Source organism: Rhagoletis zephyria, unplaced genomic scaffold (genome assembly GCF_001687245.7).
Source record: "Rhagoletis zephyria isolate East Lansing unplaced genomic scaffold, Rhagoletis_zephyria_1.1 Rzeph_scaffold_01283, whole genome shotgun sequence".
NCBI classification, from domain to species: domain Eukaryota; kingdom Metazoa; phylum Arthropoda; class Insecta; order Diptera; family Tephritidae; genus Rhagoletis; species Rhagoletis zephyria.
Window position 1 is genome coordinate 19,062 of NW_016158367.1, and position 20,853 is coordinate 39,914.

The 20,853-nt window shown below is 33.6% G+C and overlaps 1 protein-coding gene across 5 annotated transcripts in view; it reads right to left on the reverse strand.

Annotated features, from left to right (window-relative positions):
* Positions 1-4,450: 4,450 nt before the first annotated feature.
* The window catches only part of FER (tyrosine-protein kinase Fer), a 109,655-nt gene continuing 93,252 nt past the window's right edge, over positions 4,451-20,853 (reverse strand). For 2 of the 5 annotated variants that reach the window (XM_017616817.1, XM_017616815.1), the window contains exons 8-14: positions 18,314-20,164; positions 9,761-10,135; positions 9,492-9,705; positions 8,157-8,243; positions 7,935-8,063; positions 7,631-7,813; positions 4,528-4,679 (exon numbers count right to left, since the gene is read on the reverse strand). In XM_017616817.1, the coding sequence (XP_017472306.1) occupies positions 4,528-4,679; positions 7,631-7,813; positions 7,935-8,063; positions 8,157-8,243; positions 9,492-9,705; positions 9,761-10,135; positions 18,314-20,164 (2,991 nt within the window). Of the gene's footprint in view, positions 4,680-7,630; positions 7,814-7,934; positions 8,064-8,156; positions 8,244-9,491; positions 9,706-9,760; positions 10,136-18,313; positions 20,165-20,853 lie in introns of all 5 variants that reach the window. The other 3 variants (XM_017616816.1, XM_017616818.1, XM_017616819.1) reach the window with 3 other exon arrangements.

Genomic DNA, 20,853 nt, shown 5'->3' on the forward strand with positions numbered 1-20,853 from the left:
AAATACAACTCCCCATACCGTTTTATGCACGATGTTTGTTACGGTTTTTTGTATTTCAGGTGACGATATATTGTCCCCTTTATGCCAGAAGCATGAATGGGTACAAAAAAAATGGTGGGAAATCAAGTTTGAAAGTTTTTTATGACACTTAACTGTACATTCATGTAATTCATATTCACCCTCATTGCGAAAGTCGTGTCGAACTTCGTTTTTTTCTTCAGTGTAAATTTGGATACCTTTTCCCATAAGTATTCGTAAGTTGAAGGACATGTTTTTATTTATGTAAGAGCTATTATAACATTTTTAACAGTTGGCTTCTCATCCTCCAAGCAAGAAATTTTCCTTTATTCTTGTTACTTTGAAAAATTAATTTTTTAGCTACATTTAAGAACACCAAGTAGTTGGCGAATTTTGGAAAGTTTTCCGACCTGTAGTAGTTAACTGTAAAGCGAAAAAATCACTTTTTGCATCCCGAACAACCCTTCTCTTAGCATTCAAAGGAAATTGACCACCATGCTGATGACTAATTTTCTACAATAACTTGACTGTACTTAAAACATCTCATAACTTCTAAATTTTCAGTTATATGTCGTTAAGTGAGTATTCAAACAAGCCGAAAATAGAAATTTTTCTTGAAGGCGGAATTTACAGACAAAGAAGTTTTGAGCATTTTTTTTAATTTCATAGATAGCTCCCAATCCACCAGTTTGATTGTAAAACATTGTAACCAGAAAATAGCACCTTACTAAACTAAATGCAACAGGTCAAAATTACATGTACATATTATCTGTGGGAATCTAATCGTAGTAATAAACATCGAACATGCGGAAACTTTGGCCCGTGTTTGGAACTCTACAAACTAATTTGAAATTTGTTCTACGCCACACATTTAAAAGTAAACGGGCAGTGTTTAATTTAATTAACCAGGTGTGTACATTTGCATTCATGAAGAGGGGCAACTGGTTACCTATCTTAATATGCGCAAATTTAAACAATTTTTTTTTAGAAAGTATAACATAGAACATCCAAAGGTTAATCAGGTCAACCCATTAACTCAAAATTGTTAAAGTTGCACATTCATGCATTCTTTTTAAAATATGTGCAGTATTTATTTTTATGCAATATTTAATTTTATAGAAATAGAGGTTTGAAATAGAGCTCTCGATTTTGTTCGCACATTTTCAAACAGCCCGGGTATATGAGCAGCGAGTACTCGCACACTTGTTCAATGCTCATTACTCGAAAATTTCCGAGCATGAGCTCGAGCAATTCGAGTTTTTTCGAGTAATTTGAGCAATGTTTTTTTTATTATATTGACATTTTTGGTAGCAACTTTTTAAATTTTTCAAATCATTGATATTTAATGCAAAGATTGTTACATTGGTATTTAATAATATAATTTATTTAACATGGATTAGAAAGCAACTGCTGACAGATACAATTTACAAATTTTCTTTTATTTATGAAATTGTTCAAAAATCGAAAATGTTGAACAAACATTTGAGCAGTTGAGCAATGAACGAGTTTCGAGCGAGTATCGAGCTACTCGCATTGCTCGATACCCGGGTATCTAGAGCTCTAGTATGAAACATTATTCGATTTTATATTCCAAAAGTATTTTGAAAATAAAAGAAAAAAATGAAAAATCTCAATTCTGCATATTGCAAAGTTATGGCCGTTTAAAAAAAGGAAGTTTTTTTTTTTAAATTCAATATTTCAAAAACGGCTGGAAAAAAAATTGAGAAAACTAGGTAAGTACTATAACATAAAAACTTGGATATGAAACAGCCGAATGCTGTTCGAATCGAGCAGGGATGCGCCATATGCAATTTTTTTAATTAAACTGAATTAGATTTATTAACCGGTGGCAACCCTACTGAATTTAAGTTAAGAAACAAAGCTTTTCAAACCCATTTGGATTGACAGCCATGTTGTTATAATTGATTTATTTAGTTTAAATGTGTTGAATATAATTTTTTAAAAAGGTAGCTATACTTTTCCAAAAAGTAAAACCTTTAAGCTTTGCTAAAAATTTTTATTGAATTGAATTATCTTTATTTATGTAAGCATTTATGTATAGGCGAACATATTTATATAATTTCTTAAATAAAACTAAATTAAATGTATGTAAAAATAAATAAAACTAAATTAAATGTAGTAATTATGCAATAAACTTAAGAGATAATATTAACAGCATTGCGAATATAAGTTTGCATACCGACACAAAAAAAGATAAAAACACAAAATTGTGATCTTATACTAATACATGTATGTATGTATCTATACAAACGCCGTAAATTTAAAACATTTTGTGAAAACTAGTGTCCTTAATGCTAAGTATTTTGATTAAATTCGTATTATTAAAAGAAAACGCACTTTTTTTTTTTAAATGTAATTAAAGATAATATTTCGTCTCCAGTTCTTTTTATAGTTTATTCTAATTTTTTTTTAATACCGAAACTTTGCTTTTTGCGCCTAATTGTTATATGGGAGGGAGAAAGGTAAAAGGGACCTACAGGTCGTAAAAATAGCCTTTTTAGTATTTTACTTCAAAGATGGCGCACTGCCGGAAAAAATTACAATTCAAAGTCGCTTTTCTCGGAAATTAATTTTCGAACAAACATTTCTAAGGTTTGTGTCGTTTGGCTGTTAGCTTTTGCCGCAAAATTATGGACTGTGCAAATATCATTTTTTGATTCGAAACTTCTCAAGTGGAGGATACAAAGTAATATTGTAACTTGATAAAAAAACAACAATAATAATTATGTATAATAAAATATGGATATTTATACATATGAATGAGCATTGGCAATAAGACGGCATTACGAAAGTAACGACTTAGCCATAAATTGAGCAATGTAAGGAATATAACTTATTTTACAAAAAACACAATCATTATTATATGTACATAAATATCATTAAAATATAATTCAAATCAGTTTTTAATAGTAAGATACGTAATATAAAATTTTTAAACATACATATGTATGTACACACGTATATATGTGTGTAGTTTTAAACTAGTTTTGAAAAGTATATTTTCAAAATTTCCAAACGAAAAGTTTAAGATTCAACTGCATTTCTCAATCGACGAGAAAGCATTATTATCTGTTTAGCACTTAAAAATAGTAAGTAGTACATACTTACTTAATAAACTCAATGATCTACATTATAAGTTTATTTTCTTCTTAAATACATACACATGTAAACAAAAAACACAAGTATATTGGAAATCAACTTAAGTGCTTGTGTTTACATTCGCTTTACATTTTGATTTCATTATTTTGGCACATCGAGGATACAGTACAGTACATTATTATGCATTGGGAATTAATTTTCCAACTTTCATCAATTAAAAAAACCGAAAATTAATTTACAAAATTGCAATGAACTACATATACACAAAACACACGCATATAAATATAGATATTTGCATTCCCGTTATTTACACAGCTGTAAGCCAATAGAATTGCTAATGCAGTTACTTAGTGATTTGAGTAGCAGAGTATTCGAAAGTGGCTACAACTTAAAACATACATACATATTTAATAATAAGAATGATTGGCGCTTGCACATATGTATGTTAGTGTTTGGCCGAGCTTCTGCCCCGATTTGTGATGTTGTCACACAGAGCGGAGGGTGTATGTAAACAAGAAAAATACGAATAGAAGTAATGGGCTTAAACTATGTAGATATATGCATGTACAAATGTGTAAAGGTATGCATTACAAAATATATAATTTACTTTTTTCGATTTATTTAATATTTGTGTATGATTTTATGCAACATACTATTTTACAGTGATTCAAACAAATGACCACGTGTTGCATTTTTTTTAAGTATTCGTAATGTTTTTCGAGCTATATTTTGTTTGTTATTTTTATATGAAAATAGTGTTCAAGCTTTAACGTAACATATAGATCACAGTTTCAAACTTTATACAAAATTTAGGAAAATTCAAAAAAATTTCATCAAAGTTTAAATTTTTTATTCTGAATCTTTAGAAAATTTTTGGGTATGCAGTTTTATGAATTTTGTTGCTAACGGTCTCCCGAACTTTATGTCACAAGAAATTCATGCTTATTTATATGGAAAAAGCTCAAAAATGTTCTAAAGATTCAGAATGAAAAGTGGAAAATTTGTTGAATTTTCCTAAATTTCGCATAAAGTGTGAAACTGTGATTTATATGTTTTTGGTTAAAGCAGTATTAACAGAAAAATAACAAAAAAATTTGGCTCGAAAAAGATTACGAATATGTATAAAAAAAAAACAATTAACATGTGGCCATTTGTTTGAAGTACTGTATCTTATCTATATACTGTAAATATCTATAAATTAACTTAACCTATGAGTAAACATACATACGTATATCACCTTAATTGTATGTATATATGAATTTTAGCACATTTAAATTTAATATTTTGCTTACAATTTGTAAAATGTATGTATGTATGTATGTCGTATGAAAATATTTAGTTTTTTATTTGCTTACATTTTCTTTTTAAAATTTATTGTTTCTTTTGTTGCTAATGACTATTATCTAAACGTATTATCAGTGCATCAACGACATTATAGATCTCATCGAAATGTGGCCGTGCATCTGCTTCGGCGGACCAGCACTTCAACATGAGGCGATACATTTCGGGCGGTGTGTTTTCAGGCGCTGGCATGCGATAACCTGGAAAAGAAGAAATATTTATTAAATGTAGAATATATGTACACATAAATAGAGTATATACATGTACATTAGGCGGGCGTTATTTTTCAGCTTTGACCCACAAAGCAAAACTCCCCTGCGAAAAAATTGTTAGAGCTCATGAGCCCTAATATCAGGCAAAAAAATCTCAATGACTTCCAACCCTGAAGAGATATGAAAATGGCGGTGCTATATGCATGTAAGATCAACGTATAAGCTCTTTTTACTAATTTATAGGCTCTTGACGCAAGGCTTTCCGTTATACGATTTTGAAAAATTTTTGCAAATCACATTTTTATTACCCAATTAATCTATCTAGGAGGAGTCCTGTTTTGTAGTAGCTTACAAAAAAATTGTGTTCATACAAATAAGGCGCACACTAATGCGAGAGGTACTCCCTATCGACTAATGGTATCCCGGAAGGCCAACCATAGAATAATGTGGAATAATGTGATGAGTACAAAATGTAAAAGAAAACTTGGTATCTAAAAGTAACAAAAAAATAATCGCTTCTAACGTAACAGAGATGGAAGTAATAAATTCGTTGATATGGCGGTGTACACATTAGTACTTAATATTTTTTTTTTTCAAAAATAACTTGCGGAACTTTTCAAAAGACATTCAAGGATAACGTTTTAAAAGAACATATTGAATACATACTCGTGCTTTTGCTCCAAACAATTTTTGAAGTGAAACTTCTTTAGCGGCGGTGGTTCGTGGGGACTAAATTAGCAAATTCAACGGAAATTGCACACGGGTGCAATGGTGCAACGGAAATGGTTGAGCTGAAACAAGTGCTTCTTGTGTGTATGCATATGGTATTAATTTAACAAAAATTTGCTAATAAAAGGTTAAAGAATATCGCTTAGAATACAAGAATGAAAGTTATTAGTAACTTGATTGTTTTTGTAACAGAACAGGCTTTAGCACAAATGCAAAAATTTCGAACAGAACTTGTTATTTTTAAAATTTCCCTTCTGTTAAAGTTTGATTTTTTTTTCATTTTTTCATTAAATACTAAAAAATAACTGGATTCACTAATTTGTCAGAAACTATCAGTCGTATCGGAAAGTGATGTATATATGGTTTATGAAGAATTTTATTAGCTTTGATTTTACATATGTCATTTTAAGATCTTAAGTTGGCTCGTAATATATACGTGATTAAGTGGAACCACTTTTTGTTTTAAGCTGAATAACGGTAAATTGCAAATATCTAGAAAACGTATCCATAGAAAAAAATTAATTCGATTTTCGGAATTACCGAGCAATTCTACATAGAAATTGGGTAGTGGCATCAATTGAAAATTTTTGCTGTAAACCAGTCTAATTTTTTATATGAAATACGTGCAGAAAATATTACTCATACGCCATAGGATAAATGTCCCTACTCGAACACGAAGTATGAGTAACATTTTTCATGTTAAAGTTTGAATTTTTTCATTCCCAATGCAAACTTAAAATCAGGGTTCGTATTTGCACACACATGCTCTGCTCACACACACGCCAGAAACACATTCAACTTGTACTCACTGCTCATACACATGTGTGTGCATAAGTAGAAAACAAACTCTGCTCACAGAAAAGTGTGTGCTGTTTGTTATTAAGCACATGCACATGTGTGTGAGCCGATTTTTGTACAAATTTCAGCCCATGCACATGCACATAATATATTTTTAAAAGAATTTGTTTATTAAACGTTATTTTTTGAAAGACAATTCAATAACAAGTGAGGTGTTGTTTGTTTTTTATATGACAGAAAACATATTAAAAAATTATTTTAAGATTTGAGATAGAAATCGAAGTGTATAAGTTTCTCTACGCAAAGCACACACATGTGCGTGTGCTTTATATTAATAAAAATAAAGTACACACATGTGCCCGTGCTTTTTACCAAACAGCACACACATGTGATGTGAGCAAGTTTTTAATTTTTTATATGCACAGCACACGTGTGTGAGCGTAAAATGTTAGGATGTGCTGCGCATGTGTGTGCAAATACGAACCCTGCTTAAAATGAAAATATCTTAGGGAAATTATGTGATCTAGAAAAACGGTATTCAGATCCGTAATCTACGACCCAAAATTAAGTTTACATGTCTGGACGTTCTTTTGTATCATTTAGGCGTCTATACAGTGTAATTTAAATCAAATGTCTCAGGCAAATGTTTAAGGGTTTCTCGAAGAGTCGGAGGAAAAGGGAGATGCTAAATGTCTTTGTTTTTCAAAAAAACACAAAAAATTTATTGTTTCCTATCTATTTAGCATAGAAATTCCCCAAGAAGCCTGGTGCATAATGCCTAAAGTGATATTTTCAATTTAGAGCCTAATTTTTGTGATCTAATAGTACAGCGTTTAATTTAAGCTTTCTGGTAATTTTACTAAAAAAAAACCCTCTGCTTCTTTATTATTTAATTATAGTAATAAAGCTATCTATAAAAAAATGCAGGTTTAAGCATGATAAAAAAATTGGAAGGTGGAACCGCTGAGAGGAATTTTTCAAATTCTTGACGTTTGAAAGCAATTTAATTTTAAAATTTTACACACAAACTCACACACACATTCTCATTTTCTGTCTCAAACAAAAACAACTTTGAAGAATTCCTTTTCTTACTCTCAATTTTATATGATTTTAAAATGTTGGCAAACTTCAAAAAAAAAAAATCATGGCCGACGAATTGAGAGAACGGTTTTACCTTACTATGTTTTTATCATGGGTTTAAGTTCTACGTGAAAAATTGCCTATGAAGGGCTCTCTTGTAAAATTTTGCCGGATAACGTATTTTTAGTCCACAGAGTGCTACCGAAATATGTAGGTAAAAACATACAAATTATCTATCATTATTCATGGGTTACATTTAAATATGCACATACATATTTATTTCGTTTAACTGCGAGTACTTTAAAACGATAGCATTACGTTGTTGTACTCACCAGCATCGATTCGTTCCCGTGCTCGCGAATTACTCATGCCTGAGTAGGGTGTATCGCCTTTAGAGAAAATTTCCCACATTAAAATACCATAAGACCAAACATCACACAATGAAGTATATTTGCCAAAGTTCAAGGCCTCCGGCGCAGTCCATTTAACCGGTATCTGTTTCATGCCATCGGAAACTGTAAAATACGTAACATTTTTTTTTAATTTTTTTTCGTTTTTATCAAATCAAACGTTCGTAATAGAGGTTTAAAGATTTTTAGCCTTATGATAATTTTATAGATTTTTCTTTTAACTTACCTATATACTCTTCCTCTTCACGCGACATTCCAAAATCGGAAATCTTTACTTGATTTTCAAAATCGACCAGACAATTGCGCGCAGCAAGATCTCGATGTATGCAGTTTTTGGATTCCAGGTAACGCATGCCTTTAAATTGATAAATCACAAAAAAGCAATCAATTTTAGATAATTTTTTCCAAAATATATATCCAAGTATATATGTATGCATTTTCAACTTACCCGCCGCAGCATCGCGGCACATTCCCATTTGTTGACGTGCCGTCAAAGCGTTTGAATTCTTACGCAAATAATTCAGCAATGAACCGCCTAAAAATAATTTGAGTTAATATCAATCTGAATTACTACGTTTGGATAAGTAAACTACGAAAGTTGGCCTTGCTCTCGGCTCCCTATGAGAACTTGTTTAAGAGCGGCTCTGGAATCGCTACGAGAGTGACTGAAGGTATATTTGATAAAAACAAGAAGAACCAGACAGATAGATTGAGAATAATCGCGGTAAAAAAGATGTGAGCTGTGAATTTGTTTTGAAAGAAATCAGATTTGCCAGGAAATTCCAGGAGAAATCCCGAAACGGGAATTCTAGATAAATGGGCTAGGGATGCAGAAAAAATTTCGATGCATCGGAAACATCGACGTTTGCTATTCGATGCATTTAATAAAACCGATGTTTTGGATCTTCCGATATATATAGAGATATATCGATGTATTTTTTTTCGATGCATCGACTTTTGTGTGCAATGGGTACACTGTACTTATTAAAATTATTTTGTATAGTTCCAAACTCTTCGCTCTAGTAACTATTCTAAATGTGTGGAAATTTCGCCATTTAAACACTGTTAGAATATACATTATATTAATATTTTGCAAAATATATTAGTTAATTGCACTAATAAATTGCTAATTTATTAGCAGAAACGTTTATTGCCAAACCATCTTCTACAAAATTATATTAATTGATATGATATTGAAACTCTAAAACCCTTCGGAAATTTGCGCAGATTTTAAATAGCAAATTCCAAAATTGTTTCACATAGTTTATAAACATAGTCAAGTAATGTAGTGATGTATGCTTATTTCAAAGCAAAATTTGAGTTTGTAATTTTCGCTTTTTTCAATTCGGGCTTTGATCTTTCGTTTTGTTAAAAACCTCTGCCTGATTTCGGCTTGGGTCCTCATCCAGAAGTACTGAATACATCAGTACTGCAACGTTATGTGTGCTTTTGCTCAAACGGCAAGAATTTCTTGAAATGTTTTTTTTTTTTTTTTAATTTTTATCTCAAATCAAAACTCTCATTTTCTTGTTGTATATTTTTAATTGAAAAAAAAAAAATGTTTATATTATCTTTCGATGCATCGAAAATATCGACGTTTTTATACGATATTTCGATGCATCAAATGGAAAAAACATCGTTGTATTTTTTTAGCTTGCATCCCTAAAACGGGCTACATAGCTATACGGAATTGAAAATAAAAACTTATATTCTGCTATTATGTATCAAATGGATTTGGTGTACATAATTGCAAACGAATGCGCCTGTCTAATTCTTTACTTACCCGGCACGAGTTCCATAACGATCATAATGGGCTGCTTTTGCACACAAATTCCAATCAATTTAACAATGTTTGGATGATCATATTGCTTTAGAATTCGTCCCTCCTGCAGGAATTTGCGTTTCTGCTCGTCGGGTAATGTCATGCGGCAGGTTTTTACGGCGACATCCTGTTTGGTTGATTTCAACTTTGCCTTATAAACATCGCCAAAATTGCCCTGCAATTTAAATCGAATGAAATCACCAATTGCACGTATAGCCTTGTCTACTCACTCTGCCAATTTTCTCTAGTAACACAACATCATCATTGCTCAACTCCCAACGTTCGCGGCAGATGGCACGTTTTAAAATGGCACCCGATTTTACCGTCACCGGCAATTCGGATTGATACTGATGCATGATGAGCTCTTGAATGCTGGGGAATGGCGGACCTTCAAAGCGGAAGTGACCATCTGTGGAGGTTTGCACAATGAAATGTTTATGACCATTCCAGCAAACGCTCAGCACAATTTGACTCTCTTCGTTGCGTATGGTTTCACGCACCAAAAAATCACCATCGTTATTGAGCAGACGTACGACTTCTTCGCGTGGCAATACGCCATGAAACCATTCTTCTTCATAGAGTGGACGGTTGGTAGAGAGGGACATCTATGGAATGAAAATGAAGGGTTTAAGAGAGGCAGTTAGCAATGAAGTTAGGGAGAGTTTAGCGTTGTAGCGTTACTAAAGCATATAAATAAAATGGTAAATTGTGTGTACATGCTCACAGAGAGAGAGAAAACAATGAAAAACACAACTTACACTGCAAAAAATAGCTAGCAAAGCTTAAATTTTTAGCAAGACGTGTGCGAAAAAAAATTTCTAAAGCATTTGATTTACATACATATTTACAGTTGTATATTAATATGTGTTTAGAATTGGCATTTAAATAATAATGTTACACAAAACCCACTTAAGACATTATCTTTTTATAATACATTCGCACAGTTATAATAATACATAAATACATATATTTTCTTAGTTTCATCAGTTGAAAACATAAATTGAAAAATTTGCTTTTTATTTGTGTCTTACGAAATTACATTGAGGATTTTAATCAGATATTTTTTTAATAAATATAATACGTTTACGGTTATTTACAGTGTATTTCTATTGTTTAAACTAAAAACATATAATTATGTAAATAATTTGATAAACCATGTTATTACTAATTTGATTAACCCATCGTTCCCGCCCGCTCCAACTTTAGAGAGCAATTTTCAAGATAAATTACATTTACAGACATTCCTTAAGACCTCCTCTTCAAGGAAAGGAGAGAAAATGGCCGCCCAGTCAATGCCGAGTAAAACATTCAGCACATTTTTGAAGGTGGCTTCGATAGCCGAAGGCGGGTGCGCAATAATTGGTTGGAGACCGAGAAATACCTGGTCTGAGCCCTTTCAAACCAAATGGTTGGATGTGTCATTACAAGGTACTCCCGAGTTACCTGGTACTCAGAGTAAACCAACTTCTAATATGGGTACACATCGGCTAATCACAGCTATTTACGTATATCGATCTGGAAGTTTCATAGACAACCAGGTTGTCTGTAGTTTATATAAAATGTTTCATGCGCCTCAAGGTACACACTTTTTTCAATCCACAGGGGTCTGCCCTGACATAAAACTTTATTTTTTTTTATCCCATTTTAGGGTTTTGTGCAAACACAAACGGTTATAGGAAAATTCCACTAAAACCAGATGACAATAAAAAAATTCCATGTTAGTGCAGAGCCTAATCTTCAGCCACTTTGCACTTGGATTAAGGTTTAAGCTACTGCAATATAATGAGAGCTTTTGTTCAATTGCGATCAAACACGTTTCATAAAAATTGTTATTTTAGTGGGAAAAAGACTTTTTAGAACGACTACTATATCAAATTTTAGAAATTAATGTATCATTTTTTCGTCACTGTTGAAATTTAGTACCCGAAACTAAAATGTGACGCCAACAAATCTATGAACATATTTTAATCTAAATTTAGAAGTGTTTGGCCTTGATTTTTTTTTTTATTACAGCAGATAAAAACAAAATCAAAATAACAAGCACACACACACATACATAGTATGTAAGTAAATATTGCATGGAGGATTTCATTAGCCAAAACGTTGGACGCAAATACGTATCAAAGACTATTTTTAAGTAAGCGGCTACGTAAAAGGAATACATACACATGTACACTAGGGTGATCCAAAAATGCATGTGAAAGAGTAAGGTCGGAATTTTTATGCTCTCCCCCCCTAGGACTGTTCTATACCGAAACAATATACCCCTATTTTTTATTTTGAAACCAAAAATTATTTAGAGGTAGCGGAAAAATCCACTTTCAATCAATCAATATTTTTCGATCGAAAAAATCTGTTTCTCTTCAAGAGATTCCCAATAATAATACCCAATTATTTATTTAACCATTTTTTTTGTTTAAGTAACTATATTTTATAGGTCCGCCAAAACCCCCAGAAAATGCCAGAAAATGCAATGGGGTGATAAACAAAAAATCTTTAGTTTTAAAAAATGAATATTGTTATTGGAAGTCTCCTGAAGAGAACCAGAGTTTTTTGATCGAAAAATATTGATTTACAAAATTTTCATACCATTTCTACGAAAAGTGTTTTTTTCCCAAATAAAATACACGGAAAAGTCTGAGCGCTTTGCGCGACCTCTAGACACTTTTTGAATTCAAAATAAAAAATAGGGGTACATTTTTTCGATATAGAACAATCCTATGGGGTGAGCGCATTTAAATTTCGACTTTACTTATTTTGAACCACCTTAATGCACATACACATGCATGCGTTGTACTTCGATCCACGAAAATTTTTATCTAACTTTTTCGATATTAGAAGTGACATTTTCACTTCCGGTTATATTAAATAATATCCGAATATTTATAACTTGGCTTTGTTTGAATAATTTGAGAGAATAATGATTAAACTGTATTGTGCGAAAAGCTTTGATTACTTCAAACGCCGCACGGTGCCAGATTGCCAAATAAACTGCGATAAAATGTAGTAAATATACTCCGATTTTACTGAAATCTTCTATATGTTGTACTTTAGCTTACCAAACGAAAAACGAATTAAACCGAAATGTCGGATAATATTTACCATTCCAGTTTATATGGAAATCTTCCACGGAGAAGCGTTTAGTCTATGGAAGATTACCGAGAAGAATGCAGGCGAATATAACTGAAATTGGTTTGTATTTGAATTGGAGTACCTATGCGGTGTATTTTCTATACCGTATTCACCGAATATTCCGGCAACTCTCCCGAACGTTATTTAAAAAGCATAAAATTATTTAGGTATGTGTGAAGATTAGAGGTGACAAAAAAATTTAATTACTAATTAATTAATCATACCAAACCACACACAATCACAAGCCAAAAAAATATATTTGCAATTAATTGCAATTATTAAGACACTTTTTTACAGTGAATATTCACAAAAACACTTTTCCATAAAAAATTTCTAATTCTCTTGTTAATTAGGCCTAAATAAAATAAAACGAGCAGTTTTAGCGGCGATAATTATTTATTATTTAACGCAGTTTGGAAAAAACCAAATTTTGCATTTTTTTGTTAAGCAGTTGCGTTTCTCGGTGGCTGTAGCGCCAGCTTTTGAAAAAAGGCATTTAGCAAGCACCGAAGTACCAACTTAATGGCAGTATTATTTTGAAAGTCCGTAAAGTTTTGGGTAAAGAGTTTTCATTTCCTCCCAAGCGTCGATGATATTCCGCTTGGACTTGACAATTTAAGTAAAAACTCATTTCTTCTTGCGGGTGACCCCCACTCATCATATTTTCGCCTTCGTTTGTGAACAAGCGATTTATGAGGGGCCCAAAGATGGAACTAATTTTCTACTGACTCTAGTGACGACTCGCTACCAGTTTTTTTTTATATATCTATACATACATACACACATACGTATGCATTTATTTCAATGTATTATGTATTTATAAAAATTAAAACTTAAACTCTTATTCAAAATTGAGTTTGTCCGCAACTAAGTAAAACAGTTATGAACCTTACTAGCATAAACGATTTGGGCCGTTTCTTTCGCCCAGGCGGCACTGGTGGTCCGGCGATTTGTGTCGGTGACGTTGTGAGTAGTTGTGAAGAGCTACGACTACTCAAACCCGAAGAACTCATTTTGAAGAAGTTGAAATGCTGTAGAATTCCCTCCGTTTTCGAAATTTATAATTTACCGTTGTTTCCAATTTAACACGCGTGGCGTACTTTGTAGATATTTTTAGTGAAAATAAGGCAAAATTAATAATGCCGAAGTGCAACAGTTTTTGTTATACAAATTTTAAAGTTATCTCGTATTAATTTTTGCAGCGGTTGGCACGAAATGCGGCGGGTATATTTTTGGTCACCGATTGACTAAAACGGAACAACTGAATGCGGTAGATATTCAACAATATTTAGATGAAAAAATTTCAGAAACTTTGTAGGTATGTATGTATAGAAATAAGTACATATGTACATACTACACATATATGTATGTACGCAATTTAAATACGAAATTCCCGCTACTACATATCTAAGGATGGCACACTTGAATTTGCATACGTTCGGAGAGCATTGGCCCAGTTAAAGAGATGAAAATGGTAACGCGGCATAAATTCGCTCTCTGCTTGCTTGAAATATATATATTTTTTTTTGTCTAGCCCCAGCGGCCGGTGATGCTATTCCGTCTAATTTTTTTTCAATGAGAAATAAATGTTTTGTTAATATTTTTTGTTCAACGAACACAATAAGCCAGTTTTATTTCAGTCGTCAAATACGTATATTCTAAGAGCGAAATAATTTAGTTTGTTTTGTTTAACTATTTGTTTAATACACTGAATGCGCTAATTTTAGTTCAACCGCGAAACAAATTGTTTCTCAGTGAAGAGATTTCATTTGCTCTTCGATTTGTATATAAAGTGGCTGGTGGTTGGCGAGTCAGTGTTGGAACGCATCCAAAATTCGATTTGCTTGATTTGCTGCAAACAACCAGAAGTGAAATGTACCGGCTTTATTATATACTTGCCTATATATACACACATGTAAATGAAACAGGTGGAGATGCGATAATGCACTCAGGGTAGCACAGCTTCGTGACCTGAAGGCGTTTATACTTAGCAACACTCATTACACCGTGCGGCTGTCCAAATGAAACACTCAAAAAAATCAATAGATATATTCGCGAAGCAAGGATTCAGGATTATTTGTTAAAACGACATTAAATTACAATGATATGGTTAATACGAAAGAATATTAAAAAATATCCATAAGCCATGGCTAACTCCTAAGAGGATTTCGATGCACAGTAGTTTCAAGTTAACACTTTTTAGTAAAAAAAAAGTTATTTTCGGTGTTTCTATGATAGGGACTTAAAATCAAGGAATGAAACCGAAACCCAAACCGTAACTGTAACCGTTTAAAACCGTTTCGTTTTTCAAAACCGAAACCGAAACCGTAACCGTTATCTTGACCTGAAAAGGAACGATACCGAAACCATTTCAATCACAGGTTTCAATCGGTTTCCAGAAATTTACAAAATTAATAAATAAAAATTTCTTTGAAATAAATGATTTATTTAACCAAAATCAGCAACATTTTGTTAAAATTCTTGTTAAGTAGTAAATAAGTATGGCAAGGTAACTTTTCGCAAAAATCTGCTGATGACTTTGTTGTTGTGAATCGATAATCGATTAATTATATTTAAGTAGTTTCTTTCCCGTACGCAATGCGAGATCCCGCGTGTGCCCAAAATAGCCCAGAAATCATGCCTGTACTCAACAAAATGGTTAATAGAGAGCGAAAATTCGAGCGTATTCGATCGTAAGTGTATTCTTCTTCCTGCCCGAAATAGCCCGAAATTTTCTCCGAGTAAAAATGGATAAAGTGTCAAAGTGCATATCAGCTGTATTGTATTTACATGTTGCCTGCATTTACTTGGTGCTTTTAAGGAAAAGTGAATGGCCTGTCGATGTATTTTCAATCTATGTACTTAAAATCAAATTTGTGAAACCAAAATTCAATTTCCAAGTGTTTGCATTTAATACCATGTTCTGACCGACAACCAAAACATTTTTCCTTCATTTTCTTTTCATTTACAACCTTTAACTTTCATTCTTATTTTGCTTTGGCCAGGCAATTAACAATAAATCCGAAATGGCGTATTAAAGATGATAAAATATGACTTCCACTTCGATAAATAATCGAAAAAAAAGTTTTAGCAACGAAAACATGTTTCCGATGTCGGTCAGAACATGGTATAAGTGACAAAAACAAGAACAACGCGAATCAGCTGTTTCTCGATTTGTGGGCACGAAATGTGGGTTTTTGCGTTTCCGTACTTCTGAACTTTGTTCCATTTTTGAAAGAAAATATTTCTCTTAGTCTCTAATTACCAAATCCGGTCCGGATTGTTAGGGAAAGACCTAGTGTTGATATTATCAGTGAACTGTAATTTTCGATTTTCTTTCCTCAACGTTTAAGACATTGTGATTTAAATAATATCAACAAAATTTCTGTGAAAAACCGAAACCGGAACGAAACCGAAACCAAAACCGAAATAAATTTTGAAGAACGAAACCAAAACCGAAACCGAAACACTTGGCAAAACCGAAACCCAAACCGGAACGTTATTTTGAATCGGTTTCATTCCTTGCTTAAAATGTTTAAACAGAAAAATTATTTTTTAAACAAACTTTAAAAAAAATGAATCGGTGAGTACGACAATCGTACAAATCCAAAACTAGACATTTTAAAGTAAGATAGCCATTTTGTTTTGGTTTTATATTGGATAATTTTGAAATCGGTACCGAGTATCGATCAATACTTAAAAGTATCGACTCAGCGCATCACTAGTCAAAATAAAGTCTACGCTAAAATTAGTTGCAGCTTTTTGACATAATTTTCAATGTAATAACTGTTAAAAAAGCTGCAACTATCTTTAGAGTCGACATTATTTCGAATATGGATAGGTCCCTATACTATTTTCGACCAATGCCTGCAATGACTGGGAGGCATTGAGGGCTGCGGGTGCGTTAAGATCTGATTAGCCTTTTCCCACCACTGGCAACAGCAATGACAGTTGTCACCATTAGAGCGCTTAAAATAAAATTTGCGACATAGTATTAGGCGCAGTAGTAAATAGAATAGTCTGCTGTTGAGTTTTGTCATTGGAGTGGGTGAAAAGTATGATACATTGGAGCCTTTCTTGTTTTTCTGTTCCGCATTTGAAAGTTTATGTGTGAGGTATTGCTTCAACATAGGGTGGATGGTAATTAACTATGTATGTATGTATATAAATATTACCGTTTTTAGTACTCTAGTAGATAATATAAAAAATTAGACATGTAGAGTTAAAATTGTATTTGATTAAAATTGTCTTTTTTTTATAAATAAATCTTAAAATAAAATCTATTATGTTATAAATATGTAAAAGGACATTTTTTCTTTCAGCCCCACGTACAAATTTCGTTGTCGGTCACAAAAAAAATTTATAAATTCATCGAGTATACTTTGTATGGAAGAAAATAACTGACCTCGTCTAACAAAAAAAAGTTTTTTTTTGTTATACTTAATTATTTATAAAAAAGTAGCGGCAACAAATTTTTGAAAATTTTTGAATTGAAAATTTGTATTTTTGCTAGCGCTAACTGAAAAATTAAGATTTTTAGAGGCCGATAACGAAATTTCCACATGGGACCGAAAGAAAAAAAAAAATGTCATTTTATTTGACACAGTCTAACACGTACAAACGAGTACATACAGTGAGCGTTAAAAATAAGTATACCGTAGACGTTTTGACGATTTTATTTATTTATATTTTCCATACAAATTTTTTTTTCATTTTTTTTATACAAGTATATTTCATTCAACAGAAACACCCATAAGAATAAGCTTTTTTGTATTTTATACAGAACTCAGAAAAAGACAATTTTTCAATTCCAATAATTTTGAGTACGCTGTTTTGTAGTGGATTTTGCTGTTGATTGAACTATATTTTTTACAAGAAAATTAGAAAAATTTGGTATGAAAATTACAAATATGTAAATAAAAACGTCACAACGTCAGGGTGTACTTATTTTTGACACCCACTGTATATAGATAATAAACAATATACATATATTTTTTCCAAGTGTAGCAATAAAAAATTGTAAACTCAGGATAAAACAAATACATATTCCCGTTTCTTATATTTAATAGGTGAAATTATTTACAAGAGTTTACCATGCAGCAAGTTTGCACCCGCTAATTCGGTAAATTTTAACTTTTTTTAGTAATAATAAGTATTCAAATACAAACATATATAAACAAAAACTCAACTATACATACATATGTACGACAATAAGAAAAGGAAAACTATTAAACAAAATAAATAAGAGGCCCAGTCAAGCGAATACGCTAATTGCTGTACATTTCGAAAATGCGGTCGTTGGTGCGACTTTAGTGCGTAGGTGATGTTGGTGCAAAATACGTACGTATGTATATACATATGTAGTCCAAATCAAGATTTGCCAAAGAATATTAATCAAAATTTCTAAGCTACGCTCTTGCCAATACACAGCTACCTACATACGTACAGCTACTTCTATGTATGTGCAATACTTGCGAGTATAAATGCTGTAATGGTTGCAATTTTTATTTATTTTATACATAAATATGCATTTACGCATTCTGTGGTTTTATTTTCGTCTATTTATTTATTTGTATGCGCTTGCACTTTGGTTCAACTGTACTGGCGACCAGTGAACGAACTACTGCCGCATTTACTACACTACTACTCACACTCATCGCCAAGCTGGGCACGCTGTAACAATGCTCCTTTAAGCTGAGCTGATCTTCACCACCGCTGCCTTCATCTTCAGCATCGGCTGAACTCATCGAATCGAAATGCATTGGTTCGATGAACGCGTTCTTATTCGAAATTTTCTCAGGCGGACAAGTGCAGAATTCTTCACTGACCGCATCACAGCTCTCCGTGTTTGTTTCTTCTTTTTTAAAACTAAAGTCTTTGCTGAAATCGAATACGTTCTTTGATGGATGCACGCGCCGGCGCTTAGTGCACTGCTTACATACTTTATCGCGTTTGACTTGGAAATATAGTAGCTTGGCGCGGAATGTTTGACGCAGGGCTTTAGACTTTTTCTGTAGCTTTGGCACTTTGAGTCGCAGCTTGGCGGACATGCCAAGCGGTTCGTTTTTGGACGGATTCGTTGCATCGACGTGCATTACTGGCGCTGGCATTGTTGTACTCGTATTTGTATTGTCTGTTGAGTCGTTGTGGTTGTTATTATTGTTACTTGGACCTTTTTCTTTGTTTGCATTGCCGTTACTCTTTGGCTTCGTGTCTGAACTAACTGTGCCCTGTGTGCCTTGTGTAATCGCATCGACCGTTATGGACGGATCATTTCCACGACCATTACTCTGCGTCGCTTTGCCGAGCTCCGGATCGATCAGCTCAAACTGATCGCTGTTCTCTTTGTACTCGACCAAAGTTATAGTTGGCTTCGGCACTTTTGGTTGTGCATTCTTTTTGGTGAACTCTTTCAGGTTCGTCATGAGCGCGTTTATGGATTTTTGCGAGAACGAAACAGAGCGTTTCTTGTTATTGCCATTACCGTCACTATCCTTTTCCTTGCGCCCTCCACAAGGACGACAATCTGAGCTCGAACTGGACGTGCGTTTCGAGGACCAGTGTGCCGCCTCTTGTTCCTCGGCAGTTTTCGTGCGTACTGTAACTGCTGTTGGTTCGGCAGCCTCAATAGCGTCGACATTTAGCGGCGGCCGCGTCACAGCATTTTGTGGTAAGTGGCGCTTCATGCGATCATCCAATGTGCGATTCAATTCGTCGATCTTGTCCAAATGTGCATCGATTGAGTTCTTCACCGTTTCAAGCGTGTGCGCAGTAGCTGAAGTCGGCGCTGTCTTAGGACTGTTGTTATTTTCCAAGACAGCTTCCAATCCACTTTTTTCCACAACATCTTGCCGCAACTGAAGCGCCCGATCTATCGTAAGCCTTGTGCTGTCCTCCCGATTTATTTCGATCTTCACATTTTCTTGACGTCGCAACGCCAATTCGCCGCTCCTAACACTGTCGCAGTCACCCCCCAACGACTCGCAACCCCCTAATAAATCTGCATATATATTATTGTTGTTGGTTTTATGAGCGCTCAACTCGTCGTGCATTTCGTCGTTCGGGTTAGTATCAATGGATATAACAAAAGCGGTAGGCGCTTCCTCTTCATTCAAACACAACATTGAAAGCTGCGTGCGACGCAACTTGGGAAACATTTTAGCAGTAGCGGCGCGCCGATCAAATATAATTATTGAATCGGGATCTATGTCATGCAGACCATAGCTGGTGTTAGCTTCGAGGCTGGTGGCCATGCGCAAAGGGTTAGTAATGGGCTCGTATTTCGCGGGACTAGTATTTACCGACAACGATCCGAGACTTTGTGAGCGCGGCTGCAGCTTATTGAAACGTTGCGTGCGCGTACGATTTGCGGTGGGTGTGGTCGGCTGCGGTGTGGATTTGCGTTTGAAAGGTCTACCGCGCAAAAGTGTGAGTACGCCACCTCGACGTCGCAGTTCATTCATAATACTTACGCCAGTGGAATTGGTGGATGCCGCAGAGTTCTGCTATTCAGAGATTGTTGTATGATTTATGGGTTTTGCATTTGTTTTGGTTGGATTTGTTTTGCAAAATTTTCGATTGTATTGCAATGATGTTTTTGGTAGTTTAAAAAAAAAATTGTTAAGTGAATAATAGTGTAAAAGGGAAGAAAGAAAGTTGATTAAGTAAAAAAATAAACATAAGCGTACAACTTCCAGAGTAAAGATGTAGTGTATTCAGAACTTCGATTTTCTATTTATTTTTGTTCTAAGTATTCAAATGTTGTCTCTAAAAATGTGCTCATGTGTTTTATAAGATGTATCGAAAAGTAAGTATTCCCTGCCAAAGTTTCCTGCTATAGCTGAATTTTTTTGTAAGCGAGCGACAAAAGAACGCTCCGCACGGGTAAAATTTCTTATTAGCTACATAAGCAACCCTGTTGGTAGCTGGCAAGAAACATTTGATTAGTTTAACGGTATATATATACAAAAACCAATTTAAATGGGTAACTATGCTAGGTATTTGCGTAAAAAATATACTTTTTTAAAATATAAGTCACGTATTTCATCATTTAAGCGAGCGTTCTTTTGTAGCTCGGTTGCAAAAAAGTGCACCTCATGCGAGTTCATGAAGTAATCAACTAATGGTTGTCTCGAAGAAGCTATTAATTTAGGCCTGAGCTGTGAATTCTGAGACTACTACGATATGTATG